The 13940-nt window shown below is 34.4% G+C and overlaps 1 protein-coding gene across 1 annotated transcript; it reads right to left on the minus strand.

The window, feature by feature from the left end:
* Positions 1 to 4014: 4014 nt before the first annotated feature.
* On the minus strand, positions 4015 to 11028 carry LOC131273524 (olfactory receptor 5AR1-like). Its single transcript, XM_058276878.1, is given in 3 exon segments — positions 4015 to 4425; positions 4427 to 4891; positions 10978 to 11028. Coding segments are annotated over 3 exon segments (927 nt in total).
* Between the last annotated feature and the right edge of the window lie 2912 nt (positions 11029 to 13940).

The following is a 13940-nucleotide window of genomic DNA, read 5'->3' on the forward strand; positions in this document are numbered from 1 at the left end:
ACTAAGTATAATACAAGGGCATTTATGGACTTCAGTCACTATTGACTTTACTGCAGTGGTAAATTATAGATAGCTGACTATAATTACATCAATCAGGGAGATTGCCATCAGCAATGAGTGATGCTTAACCCAATCAGTTGAATCCCTTAAAAGGGGAAGCAATTCCAGCATTGAGAGAGAATTTCCCAGCTTGTCTTTGGATGGCCAACATCTCCCAGAACTCATCAAGAACCTTCATTGGACTTTCATTTCAGCCCCTAGTTGCACCTGCCTGCAGAACCAGGACTTGTGCATCCCCATTGCTGTGTGAGAGACTCTTATAGAATCACATACTATTGACAGATATCTCTTGTTGATTCTGTGCCCTAGAGAACCCTGATTAATATAGGGACTATACAAATGATGGGTTAACCTTGTGAGTCCAATGCAATAACAAGTGCCCATGTAAAAGGGAGGAAAAGGAGGCAGAGTTAAACAGAAAACAATATGACAACAGAAGGAAACAAGATTTGGGCATACTATGTACACTGAAGATTTTGAAGATGGAAAAAAATGGTGCATGGGTCAAGGACTGCAAGGAACATAGCTCTAAAACCTAGAACTGGTCAGGAAATAGAATTCTGCCACACAGACTCCAGAGGAATCCCAGGCCTACTGGCACCTTGATTTTGGCCCAGTGAAACCCAATTTAGAATTCTAACCTCCAGAAATATAAAATAATAAATTTATGTTCTTTTAAGCCACTAGGTTTGTGGTAATCTGTTATAACAACAATAGGAAATGAACACACCCATTCATCACATGCAGAAGTATGTTAAAATGTGCCCCCAAATATAATTATTTCTTCAAATTATACCTGTGGCTCTGACACAAATTTAGAAATTTTATGTCATCCTGCAAAATGAAATGCTCATAATTAAATAATATCTATCTCAATGTAAGTGACATTTTGTGATGTGTTAATTTTGTCTGGAAATATTACTATTTCATCAGCTTTATTTTAGTTAAGATGTATTTCCATTATTCTGTCATTTAAACTTATCAATCCTTACATTCCAGATGTATCTACTATCATAGCATACCAGCAGAGTTTTTAAATTAAGTGTACCTATCTTTTGCAAGAGAGACTTTTATTCAATTTATGTTTACAGGCATACCCTGTTTTGATAGTGCTTTGCTTTATTATGGTTTGCAGATTTGTATTTTTTTACAGATTGAAAATTTGTGGCAACCCTGTGTTGAGCAAATTGGTCGGCATCATTTTTCCAGGAGCTTATGTTCACTGTGTGTCCCTGTTTCAGATTTTTTAATTGTTCTTCTTACTCCTCTTTATTCTTTTTATAAAAAGATACATAGATCCCACAAAATGTTACATTAAAAAATATAAGGGGTTCCCATATACCCCACTCGTCTCACATCAACAACCTTTTCATCAGTGTGGCACATCATTGCATTTGATGAATACATTTTGGAGCACTGCTACACAGAATGGATTATAGTTTACACTGTAGTTTACACTCTCTCCCAGTCCACTCAGTGGATTTATGGCAGGATATATAATACTCTGAATCTGTCCCTGCAATATTATTCAGGACAACTCCAAGTCCTGAAAATGCCCCCATATCACACTTCTTCTCTCCCTGCCTTCAGCACCTACTGTGGCCACTGTCTCCAATCTTTATCAATCTGTGCACATTGTTTTCTTTAGACATATCCTATTGCATTATGAAACAGCATGAAGTCTCAATAATGGTCCCCAGTATGTCCATGAATTAATGCTCAGAAACTGTGAATATCAACTTTTTGGGGATTAGAGGCTGTATAAACAATGGGTTAACCATATGAGTCCAATGCAATAACACGTGTCCATTTAAGAGGGAGGAAGAGGAGGCAGAGTTAGACAGAAAACAACATGACAACAGAAGCAAAACAAGACAAAGATTATAGTATAGTGTCAAAATAATTTTTATAGGCAGTTTTGGTTATATAGCAATTTTTTTGTGTGTGAATCATTTTATTGTGATATTCACCATATTCAGGTGATCTGGTACCAAACCTGCAATATCTTTGAGGTCTTCCCATATTTTAAATATTGAGATGTTTTGTTTATTTATAGAATTAATAACTTAAATAATTTTTAGAGAAAACCGTTCAAAATGAGTAAAGGAACTCTGATGTATGATGGGCTAAAATTTTTGTGGTTCAAGGTCATAAGAAAAGCTCCTTTATCTTCAAAGAAGTATTAGGATACAGAAAAGTCAGATAGAGAATATAGGGAATTCACATATACCCAACACCTTTCCCCTTTTTCCCTCTCCTCTTTTAATAACATTTTACATGTTGATGGTATACTTATTACAATTGATGTGCAAATATTGAAGCATTGTTAGTAACCATGGTCTATAGTTTACATTATTATTTAAATTTTGGGTTGTACAGTTTTATAGGTTTTGACAAAATTTGAAGTGGCCTGTTTCCATTATTGCAAGATGATGCTGAACAATTCTATTGCCCTAAAGATGTCCTATGTTCCATCTATGCTATTCATCCTTCCCCTTCCCCTCTATGGTAAACACCAGGTTCTAATTTATGAAGAATAAGATTCATAGTTAATTTGAATAATAATGAGGGTTTGACATTGGTCTGTTTTCTTTTATCAGGTACTGCCTATATTCTCAAGCAATCTGTCCCTCTAATTGAGAGCATAGCAGGTCTCCTCAGGATAGGAGTTTGATATTTTCTTATTTATTATGTGGATCTCCACCCATTGATATAACACACTGTTAGGAGATAAACATTTATATATTCCATAGAATCCTGTCCCAAGTGCACCCTGTCCCATATAACCCCCACATGGGAGCCTTGTGTGGTGATATGAATGGTTGTTTTGTAAATTCACAATGTTTACCATACACTTATTTTTTATGTATGTTCATGTATGAATTATATACCTTAATAAAGCATTATTTTTAAAAGAAAAGCCACTAAAATATTTTGAATATATAAAAATTATGTATTAATAATATAGAAGAAATACTGTCTTTCAAATTAGATTGTTGGTATCTCCATCTATGAATTATTCATTTTTCAAAACTATATTTTGATTTTATATATCATCCCTACAGTTTTGAAATTGTTGCTTGCTTTTACATCTAAGTAAAACAGGTAATATGTTATTTAGCTATTTATTCTAGGCTATTTAGAAATTGCTTAGGATAAATAAAAACAATTAGGCAAATATGTAAATGGAAAGATGTGTGACAAAACTTCATAAAACAAAATTATTTTTATTTTTTAACCCAAAGATATTTAAGGATAACTTATCAGAAAGTAGACAGGATTTTTGATAGATTTAGTTAAGTATATATTGTCAAATTAAATTTAAACATGATTTTTTTCATTATTCAATTCTATCACTAATGTATATCATTTCATTTCTTGTAAAATGAATTTTTTGTTTCAAATATTTAATGATAGAAAAGTTTCTCTCCTTTTGATTTTTTCTTATGATTTACTTGCTACTTAATTTGGCATAAACTAATTAATATGAAATGGCAAAACATCTTGACTACATAACAGGTCAATGTCACAATAAATACAAGGCTAATTCAATAAAATAATCATTTTGGTTACATAAGCTAATTGATTTCACTATTTTGAGGGAAGAGGAATGAACAGTTGTGTGTTTTTGGTGTGCTCTATGAAAAACAATGACATTTAAAATTCAGATTCTTTTCTTATATCAAATTGCCTCAATCTATCAAATTAAAAAATAATTAGATTGTAATTTTTAAAACCACAATAATCTCTCTATTTTATTAGATAGAGGAAGCATTGAAAATTGAAGTATATTTTATCTAGCTATTTTATTAGCAAATCCTGAAATACCTAAAAAATCCAGATTTCTTGAGTAATATGATGTACTCCAAATCTAAGTGTGTGTACATATATATATATGCTCCAAAAAATGATTTAGTAAGACATTGCTGGAATGTGCTTTATAATAAGGGCTTTTCAATTTTTTCTCTGTATTTGATGGCACATTTTCTTAAGGGCTGCATTCATTTCTGTATTCCTCATACAATAGATGACAGGGTTCAAAGTGGGTGTGATAATGGAATAAAATATAGCAGCCAACCTACCTCGGATGGGAAAATAGTTGGATATAGGTCTCAGGTACATAGAAATCCCAGTTCCATAAAACAAGAGACCATTGGCCAGGTAAGAGGAACAGGTTGAGAAGGCTTTCCAGTGGCCTTGAACATGATTGGTCTGGATGATGGTAGAGATGATGCAGATGTGAAAGACTACAGTGAGCCCAGAGGCTCCCAGAATGATGCAACTGCTGTAAATAAAGATCAATTCTTCATTTACTTGGTAGTCAGCACAAGAGAGCCTCATCACAGGTGGAATGTCACAGAAAAAAGTGATCAATGACATTAGGTCCACAGAAAGGGAGGGAGAATGTGTTGACAGCATGGAAAATGTAACAGAGGGCCCCAAAAATCCAGGAAGTGGAAACAGGCTCCCAGTAGAGGTTTCTGGTCATTATGACCCCATAGAAAAGGGGTCTGTAGATGGCCATACAGTTGTCGTAGGCCATGGCAGTGGCAGCCATGGTGAAGAACAGGTAGAGCTGGGCCATACATTCTGTGAAGGAAATATCCTTGGAACCCAAGATGGCATTGACAATGGCTTTGGGCATGGTAACTGGGGTATAGTGCATGTCTAGGAAGGAGAGGTTCTTCAGGAAAAAATACATGGGTGTGTAGATTTGGTGATCTTTGATAATTACTGTGATGATGGAGATATCCCCCATGACTCCAAAGATGTAAGTTATCAGAAAAATACTAGTGCTGAAGGCATTTACAAATGAGAAGTCTGAGAAACCCTGTAGGATAAATTATGCCACTGTGCTCTGATAGATCATCTAATTGACAAAGAAAGAAATAACAAAAAAAAAATTTTAACTCAGATACCATAAGGTACAAAGAATCCTGTTAAATTTTCAGGTCCTAGTTCTTTCCTTCAGAAATACTTAAATACTTTCCACTCTTTTCTGTATTCTACATATACTTTTAAATAGAATTAGTTATTTTTGAATGGAGAAAATAATCTAGTCCATATTTCACAATCAGTAAAAATCAACTGAAATCAAAAGAACTGATAACTCTACTTGGACTTGCATTAACAAAGAGTTAACATTTAGTGAGCATAATCTGAATCAGAGATAGTGTTAAAAACTGTGGATGGATGAATGCATCTTTTGCTCATAAATAACTATAGTGTAATGACTATTTCCCATAAAAAATATTCATGTAAATAAGTAAAGTCAAGGAGAATTTAACTAATTTGCTAAGGCTTATAACTTAAAAAGTGGCAAATGTAGAATACAAACAAGGACAGGCATCATTCTTTAGCAATACACTAAATTCCCTCCATTATGTGCTAGATCAAAGTAATACTTCTAGATGAAAATTAAAACTGGATACATTTCCATTTTTAAAAGGTAGCAACCTAAAATTCCTCATGATTAGATATCTTTTGGGAAGAGTAAAGCACTCTGTCCATTGCCAGGCCCAGCACTCCTTTGTGTTCTTCCTTGCACAATGTGAGTTAACCAAGGTCTACTTTCTCTCCAATCCTTGAGTTTATTTCTAATGCCACTCTTGTGAAGGTAACACCATCAACCTCAAATAAAAGACGACATTTCAAATTTAATTAAGACTTCTTTCTGTATAATGCAATAGCTTAAATTTGCCAATGATGGTTAAATAAGAAATGGACTTAACTTTCCACCAAAAATGGCCACAAAATGTACACACATATGAAATATTGTCAGATATTAGGCAAAAGACAGCACATAAAAAATGAGGTATCTGAGTGAAGAAAAAAAGGAAAATTCTGGTTATATCTCATGATCATTCTTGATTTGGTTTGTGGTCAATTTCTTGAATGTAGGAATGGAAAATTGGAATGGAAACAGAACTAAACACTGAATTGAAAAGATTGGCATTTAGAGAGGTTGAAACAGCTGGGAGTTGTGTGGGAACTTACACTTAAGAAAGGAGATACACACATCAACAAAAAACCTTCAGAAATCTGCATAGGGGTCTTGTGGAGCTTTTGCTGAGTTACGTCTTCCACATATTTCACAGGGATTGGTAATGTTATTTGTATATACAGGATAAAATTCAACATGAAAACATTAAAGCAGCAACAGAAAAGAATCTAACATTATGTATAATTAATAAGCCAAAAATAAAGATAAAATAGAATACTAAAAATGTTCAATGATCAAAATTTAGTCAAGAAAAAATAGCCCCACAGTGTGGGACATGACTCTGAGGGACAAGGCTTTGTGGCACTGATGGATTATTACCAAGCACCAAATAGTGATGCATTTGGGAAAAGACCATGATTGAAAGGGGGGAAAAGTAAATGCAGAAGACTTTTTACAGCTAGGAGATTTTAAAGTGAGTCAGGAGCTCATCCCAGAGGTTATGCTTATGCATGTCTCAGCAGATCTCACTAACTGTCACAGTAAACAAAGCCTCAAACAGGGGTTCTCCCAAGTGGTCTAGGGATATCTGGGCACTATAGGGAAGGCACACAACTGAATGAAATCACCATCCTGTGGGTGGCCTTTACCATGGACTGTATGATAACCACTTTCCAACAACAATAGAGTAGGCTCATTTATAATTTCCTTACAAATCATTCTGATTCTCCTTTTATTTGAATCTATAATTAGCACTAAGCCAATTAAATATATATCACAGAGACTTAAACCTTTACTGTGTTCATGTCAGTTGACTCCTGTATCTCAGCAGAATTGCAGCCAACACTTACTCTCCAGTTCATTGGACTCACCCAGGACAACTAACTAAAAGATGATGATGGACAATCCCCATCCCAATAAGCAAAGAGTATTTGCATCTGCAAGCAAAATAGTTCCCTTCATCTGCCCCATAAGATCTAAGACCTTCTCAATATGAAGCAGAGTGGGCAGCACCATCCCCAAATCCTCAAGACTGTGAAATGAACATGAGATGAGAATGTAACTATGAACTGAAATAGACTTATTATCATTGTAGTAATTAAAGAACTTGTAGCATTGATATAAAGATAGTGGTTACCAGAGCTACTGAGGGGAAGGGAAGGAAGAATAGGTGGAACCTAGGGTATTTATAGGACATTGGAATTTAAAAAAAATGATTTTGCTGTAATGGATCTAGGCCTGATTATACATTTTGTCAAAACCTGTACAATTGTACCATGCAAAGTATAAATAATAATGTAAATTATAGACCATGGTTAGTAGCAAAGCTTCAATATTTATTCATCAATTGTAACAAATGTACCACACTTATGTAAGATGTTAACAATAGGAGAAAGTGTGAGAAGGATAGGGGATGAGGTATATGGGAATCTCCTATATTTTTTATGTAACTTTTCTGTAGTAGAAAATTTCTTTAAAAATAAAGAAAAAAGAGAAAATAAAAAGACCACTCAGTAGATAGTACAAATGAAAAACTAAAAATTTCAGCACAATATTAATATTTATATTATATGTAAGTGGTATAAATCCTTTAAATAAAAAACTGAGTTTCTAAGAATTGGATATAAAAAGTCCAAAAAAACTGTACATCCTCCTCTAATTTCCACATTTGGAAACAATTCTCTGACTCTGTCACTGAGCTGTTCTCCTTTCTGAGATAAATATCAGTTTACAATGGACAGAGTTATAAATGAGTACTAATTCTTCAAATATTTAATTTTTCAATTTTCATTTTTCTCTCCTTATTGGCTTTATTTCATTTAATTCTGTGTTTATTTATATTTTCTTCCTTTTTATATTGGGTTTACTCAACTATTCTTTTTTTCATTTATAAATATTTCAAAGTATAACTTTTATACATGAACATACATAAACAATAAGTGTGTAATAAAAGTCATGAACTTATAAAACAAGCATGCATAACATCATACAGGATTCTTATACATTATCTCACATAACAAATATGAGAACTTTCTCTCATGAATTATAACAAATAAATAATACTAATACAAGGTGTTAATAATAGGGTGGATTGGGGGAAAATACACCAAATAAATGGACCATAGTTAATAGTAATTTTTGATGATGCTCTTTCATGATTTGTAGCATATGTTTCAATTATTCTTTTTGTAGTATCTCAAATCATAACCCAAGAGAATTTACTTTCAAGCTTTATTTCTAGAATACATTCAAGTCTGTAAGTTACAATATTAAATTTCATAATAACTGCAATTAAACAATCTTTAAATGTTACCTAAATTCTAAATATACATAAAACCTGTCACTCCTAACAGAATCCATTATCCAATTGTTATTGAAATGGGATTTGTAAAAACTTGCAGGAAACATATTGTATAATTGGAAATTTTTGAGACTTCTGTGCCTTTCTACATAATATGTAATTTTTAATACCCATGTCCATTAAAAACAATGGTTTTTTTATTATTTTCATAAAATTATTTTCTTACAGGTCTTTATTTTTCCATTTGAAAATTTATCTTTTTGTCATTGTGAAGCTCAGTAATTTCAAAAATATAAATTTTTAAAATTTTATCATTTTTTAATATTTCTTGTGAAAATTATTTTCTGCACACAAAAAATCATTTTATACTCAATCTATGATTCTCTTTATCCATATTCAATATCACATTGCAAGCCTATTGAGTATTATTTTTTATTTACATTTTTTCTGTTACTTATATCACAGCAGAGAACACATCAATGGGAAATCTCTAGAGAAGCATTGCATCCTTTACATCCTTAGCCATTTGCTGGACTTACAGGTCTGAGTTAACTCAATGACAGACCAGACTGACACTACCACCTACACCACTACTGATAAACTGCACTAAAGGAATGAGACCCTTCTAGACTTTTTTTGTGGTGTGTAAACTGCACTAAAGGAATGAGACCCTTCTAGACTTTTTTTGTGGTGTGCCTGTCCAAATATGGTGAGCCTGAGCACACTAGTGCCCAGGAAGTCTTTTTCCTTTCTACTACTGCTCTGCATCTTTGTTCCAAGCCAACTATTAGACTGAATTCATATTTACATCACTGGCAGTATTATAATATATTCCTTGCCCACTTTCATGAAAAATACTTTTGTTTCCCTTTGGTACTCAATATATGGTATATGAGAACTTCTAATATTTTTTATTGTAACACTTTGTGTGATTTATGTATCCTAAAAAAAGATAATAAAAATTTTTTTAAATTTTTGTTTCAATTCTTCAAACCAGATATTACTTATTTTTTTAAATTCTTTCTCTCTCCATAGCCAAACAAGGCTGTACATTTTTGCTTCAGTGCTTTAATGTGATTTAGCCAGGTAAATGTCTTTCAGTAATTTAGCCAGCTAAGTTTCTGTGAGTGTGCATGTGTGTTTATAAATACCTTCAATTGTCTTCTTCATTGTGGATTTGAACCTCTGACCAACAAACCCATTAAAGAGAATGGCATAACATTTCTCTTCTTTTTCTCATGAGCTCACGAATATAATCACCAACATTTGAGATATCAGAACCTTACAAGAACTACCTAAGAGCAGAAAGAACACTTTTTTAAAAAAAAAAAAGCAGTCAACTCTTCTAATTCTCCTGCCTCAGCACTGGGAACCTACACATTTTGGTGACTTTTTCTATGTATATTTGCCAAGAAGGGAGTAATGGTATAAATTGAGCTATACACCCAAGCAAAAGTCAATATAACCTGTAGCCTAACTTTTTTTGGACTTCTAAAAGTGTTAATTTTGAATTCATACCATTATTAAGAAATGTTATTCTTATTATATCTTAGGGGAAATAGTAGTAGTGGTGAATTTATGTAGCCATTTTTATTGAACACACACTACCAACCTTTGCATCTCAGTTTCTCCCTGCTTATAATGTCAGAGATAGCGCCATTTGTTCAAACTGAGGGGTTAGGGAAATTGGAATGCTCTGCCATCTAGTTATATCTAACAATTCCCCTTGCCTCCTGAAAAAGTATTATGTAAAATTACAACCACTTTTTTCTTGCCCCAGCCATCTCCATAACATTCATGTTGTCCCACTGGATTTCTATTAATTTCAAAACTTCACACTGATGTGATCTGCACACATTCCTGTCCCTACCATGTAATTTTCCATCTCTTAGTGCAATGTCAGCACTCAGGCCTCTCCAACAGGAGCATTTGCCACAGGTGAAGATATGCAGATTCTCCTCAAATTGGGGAGGTTTAATAACACAATGATTAAGCATGACTTGACACTTCACTGGAAGTTTATTATTTTTGTTAAAAATTACTCCCCTTCTGGAATTCCAGGCTCACTTTCCAGTTCTCCACATAGAGTTCAAGGCCCTTTGGATGAGAGTGGAGCCACATTTAAAAAGTTATAATACCTATACCTGGTACAAAATCACTACATTCTTCCACTTACTCTACTGATCACTTGAAATCAATTATTTTTAATCTTCAATTCATCCTATGGGTCAGGTATTAGAACTCCAATTTTGAAGTTGTGGAAATTAAAGTTAAAGACTTTGCATTTCCTGGTATCAAAATAAATTTTAATGAAACCTTGTTTTCCCTTATCAATTCCCAAAACTGTGAACATTTCCTAGATTTGTAGAGTGATCTGTCTCCTGCCTGGCAGCAAGTCCCTTGGAGGGATTCCCTTCCTTCTTCCTTCCCTCTCTCCCTCCCTCCTTCCCTTCCTTTCTTTCCCTCTCCCTTCCTTCCTTTTCCCCTCCCTCCCTTCCTCCTTTCCTTCCTTCCTTTCCCCCCTTCCTTTCTTTTTTTGTTTCTCCCTTATTTTTTTTCTTTATTTTAATGGAAACTTTTACAACAGTCAAAGCTGGGTATACTCTTGAAATCTTTCTTGGCATTCTCCCTAATTCTATTTTCTGATGCCACTCTCTGTTGGCATGTAACTCACCTCAAAGGTGTCAGGAAATATGTCTATATTGTTCCTGGAATTGAGGACCATTTATCCTCACTTTAAAAATCAGAAACTTTGTTGATTTATTCCAAAAATCACTCAGGGAAAAGAATAAATTGTTATTTCTGTTGATTAATAAAGTAGTTTTCCAGTATTTTGTGTAACATGTATCCCTGAGGTTTCTTAGTTTTATTGGGGAAAATGTCTATTCTAAATGATATAGACTTTCCATTATATTGTAAACTGTCAGTGCTTAACACTGTATTATATATTATGTTCTTTATATATAGTTCTCAAAGGTTCTGAGAATAATCTCTATATAATTGTTGAATGGATGAATATTAGCATCACCAGTTTATTTTTAAAACATTCTTAAAATACCAAATTCCTTGAGTTTTTAAAACAAACTACCATTTCATTTCTTTCATCTGATTCATAACATACTGGCATCTTGTAGTGACATTAATTTTTATTTTATAACATTTATTTCATAACACTTCACATTTGGGAAGTACACAGTAAGAAAACAAACATACAAAAAAACAAGTCATATCTTAACACAAGAGTTTGATTTGGATTCAGTGATCATAAGAAATCAGATTTCAGGAGTATCTTTATCATCACCCAGTAGGAACTGACATTACAGGTATTCAAGAAAAGAATAAAAGGGTGAATTTTCTTCAGAATGGATAAGACTGATTGCGTGTTGAAAAGGTCCAGAATTTAAGCTGAGGTGTGGGGGCACTTTTGCATAGATGTTCAGATTCCCTTGGGGTACCCTCTGTGAGAATATTGTATCACATATTGGAGTAATACACTTTGACTGTAATTGCTGAAAAATACTCTAAGCTTTCTTTCTGCAAATAGTCCCCTTGGAACCAACTAGGACATATTCCCAGTCCAATAATTCAAAGAAAACATGCATTATACTTTATAGTTTGTTTCACATGTGAATATTGTGTTAATGCTTGCTTTTCCTAATAATTTTAGATCATACAACACAGAAGCAAAATTCTCAGATTTTAATGTGTTAATAAATCACCTGAGGATCTTCTACACATACTGCTTCTGATTTAGTAGGTCTGGGTGAGACATGAAATTCCAACTTTTTCCAATGCATGAAGTTTATACTGATCCTTACTGTCTAAAGATTCTATTTAAGTAACAAGCCAAGACAGTACAGTTAATTGTTTCTGAAGAGGTCTGAGAGTAGCCTGACTTTAAAAAAGGGTCATCTTTAATAATGCTGGTTTTTCTTTGTAACTACTTTAGTATTTTGGTGACTGCTCCATTATTGTAATCGAAGTTTGAGTTACTAGTTAAAAAATAATAACAACACACATTCTCACTGTAATGCATGAAAATCAAGCCTGGGAAAGTCAACTGAACACTTTGATATTCCAAAGAACCCACACAGAAGGCCAGCAGCAGTCATGCCATTTATTTACTCACAAGTCCTGATGACAGCTGGTCAGGTAGCTACAGCAGGAAGACAAAGATTGTGTAGGCCTAGACAGCACAAAGAGAGGGTTTAACTAATGCATAAAGCAGCTTGAGGGTGGATGTAGTCCAGTAACTGATCAACAGTGAGGGGCAGCAAGTGCACAACAGTGAGAGGCTGCACTTACGCAATAGTGAGGGGCAGCATGTACATGGGTTAATGATTTCTATGCCTAGGGTCCTGTGTGCACTGTAGCAGAACTTTCCGGGATGGATTGCTGGCCAATTTCACCCCACCCTTTTCAGCAATATATATGAATAATTAGTGGGAGGGGTAAGCAAGCATTTCATGTCCCCACAGTCCACCCCAATGCCCCTTCCACCTTCCATTCTACATGTAAATCTTCTAAGATAAAACCTGAGCAGTTAGGGCATTCAGATTTTACAATAGCAATATAAAAGACAACAGAATAATGGAGGTAACATACACAACATTGAACATTAATGCTTGGCCGTGAAATTACATAATTTGGGGGTTAACCATTTTATATCACAGATTTTTCTTGTTATTTTGTACAGACAGGGGAAACATGATATCCAGTAAAAGATGGCAGTTTGATTTCAGCCTTAGAGTAAAAGTCTTTGTTAATAAGCAACATTTCCATTAGTGGGTTACAAAGTACCAGGTAGAGGGGGTTTCTGAAAAGGTTCTTTATACCATGCATTTTCTCTTTCAAAATTCTGAGTTTCTTTCAGTGGCATTAAAATCCACTTTAGGCATAAGAAGAGTCCACATTGATAAACACAGAATGTCAGTGGGAATAGGAGATCCCAGATTATTCTCATGGGCTTAAGATTCCCAACCAGTGAGGCTGCACAGGCCAGTACCCTAGCCAAATGAATTCATTTTTCCCAGTTTATGTAGTTTGAGGCATAGGCAACAATAAATTATTATTGTTTCCTCTTTTAAAAAAAAAGATTTATTTATTCATTTTAATAATGTAAAATGAGGAGGCTTCCCCTCCTCCTGCCCTGTTTTTGCTGTCTTTGTTGTCTTCTCTTCTCTATTTTCTCTCCTCTAGGATTTACTGGGATTTGATACCAGATGTCCTTCCACAGATCTCTCCCCCACAGAGGGCAGCCCACAACAGTCCACTGTGCCTGTCTTGTTTCTAGTATCTGCAATACACCCCTGGATAGGGATGGCAATCTTCAGAGTGAGCGGACACTATTGGGTTAAGCCTTTCCCTTGCAACAGGGCATGGCATGTTGCACATACTTGCTTTTCTTTGTGGCTATATCATGTTTTGGCCCCTTCACACAATTGTGACTGAAACCCAAGAGATATTTGTTTAGAATGTGGCCTTTCTCACAAACCCCACCCAAAGCCAACATTGGTGCTGGTCACATCCAATTCACAGGTTAAGTCAGGGCCCACCCTCCTAACTGCTTGACCCTGTGCTATGGGCCAATTTGTTTTTAAAAGCAGCCTGTGTGGGGGTTCTCATTTTCATGCACAA

The sequence above is a fragment of the Dasypus novemcinctus genome, chromosome 15 (genome assembly GCF_030445035.2).
Source record: "Dasypus novemcinctus isolate mDasNov1 chromosome 15, mDasNov1.1.hap2, whole genome shotgun sequence".
NCBI lineage: Eukaryota > Metazoa > Chordata > Mammalia > Cingulata > Dasypodidae > Dasypus > Dasypus novemcinctus.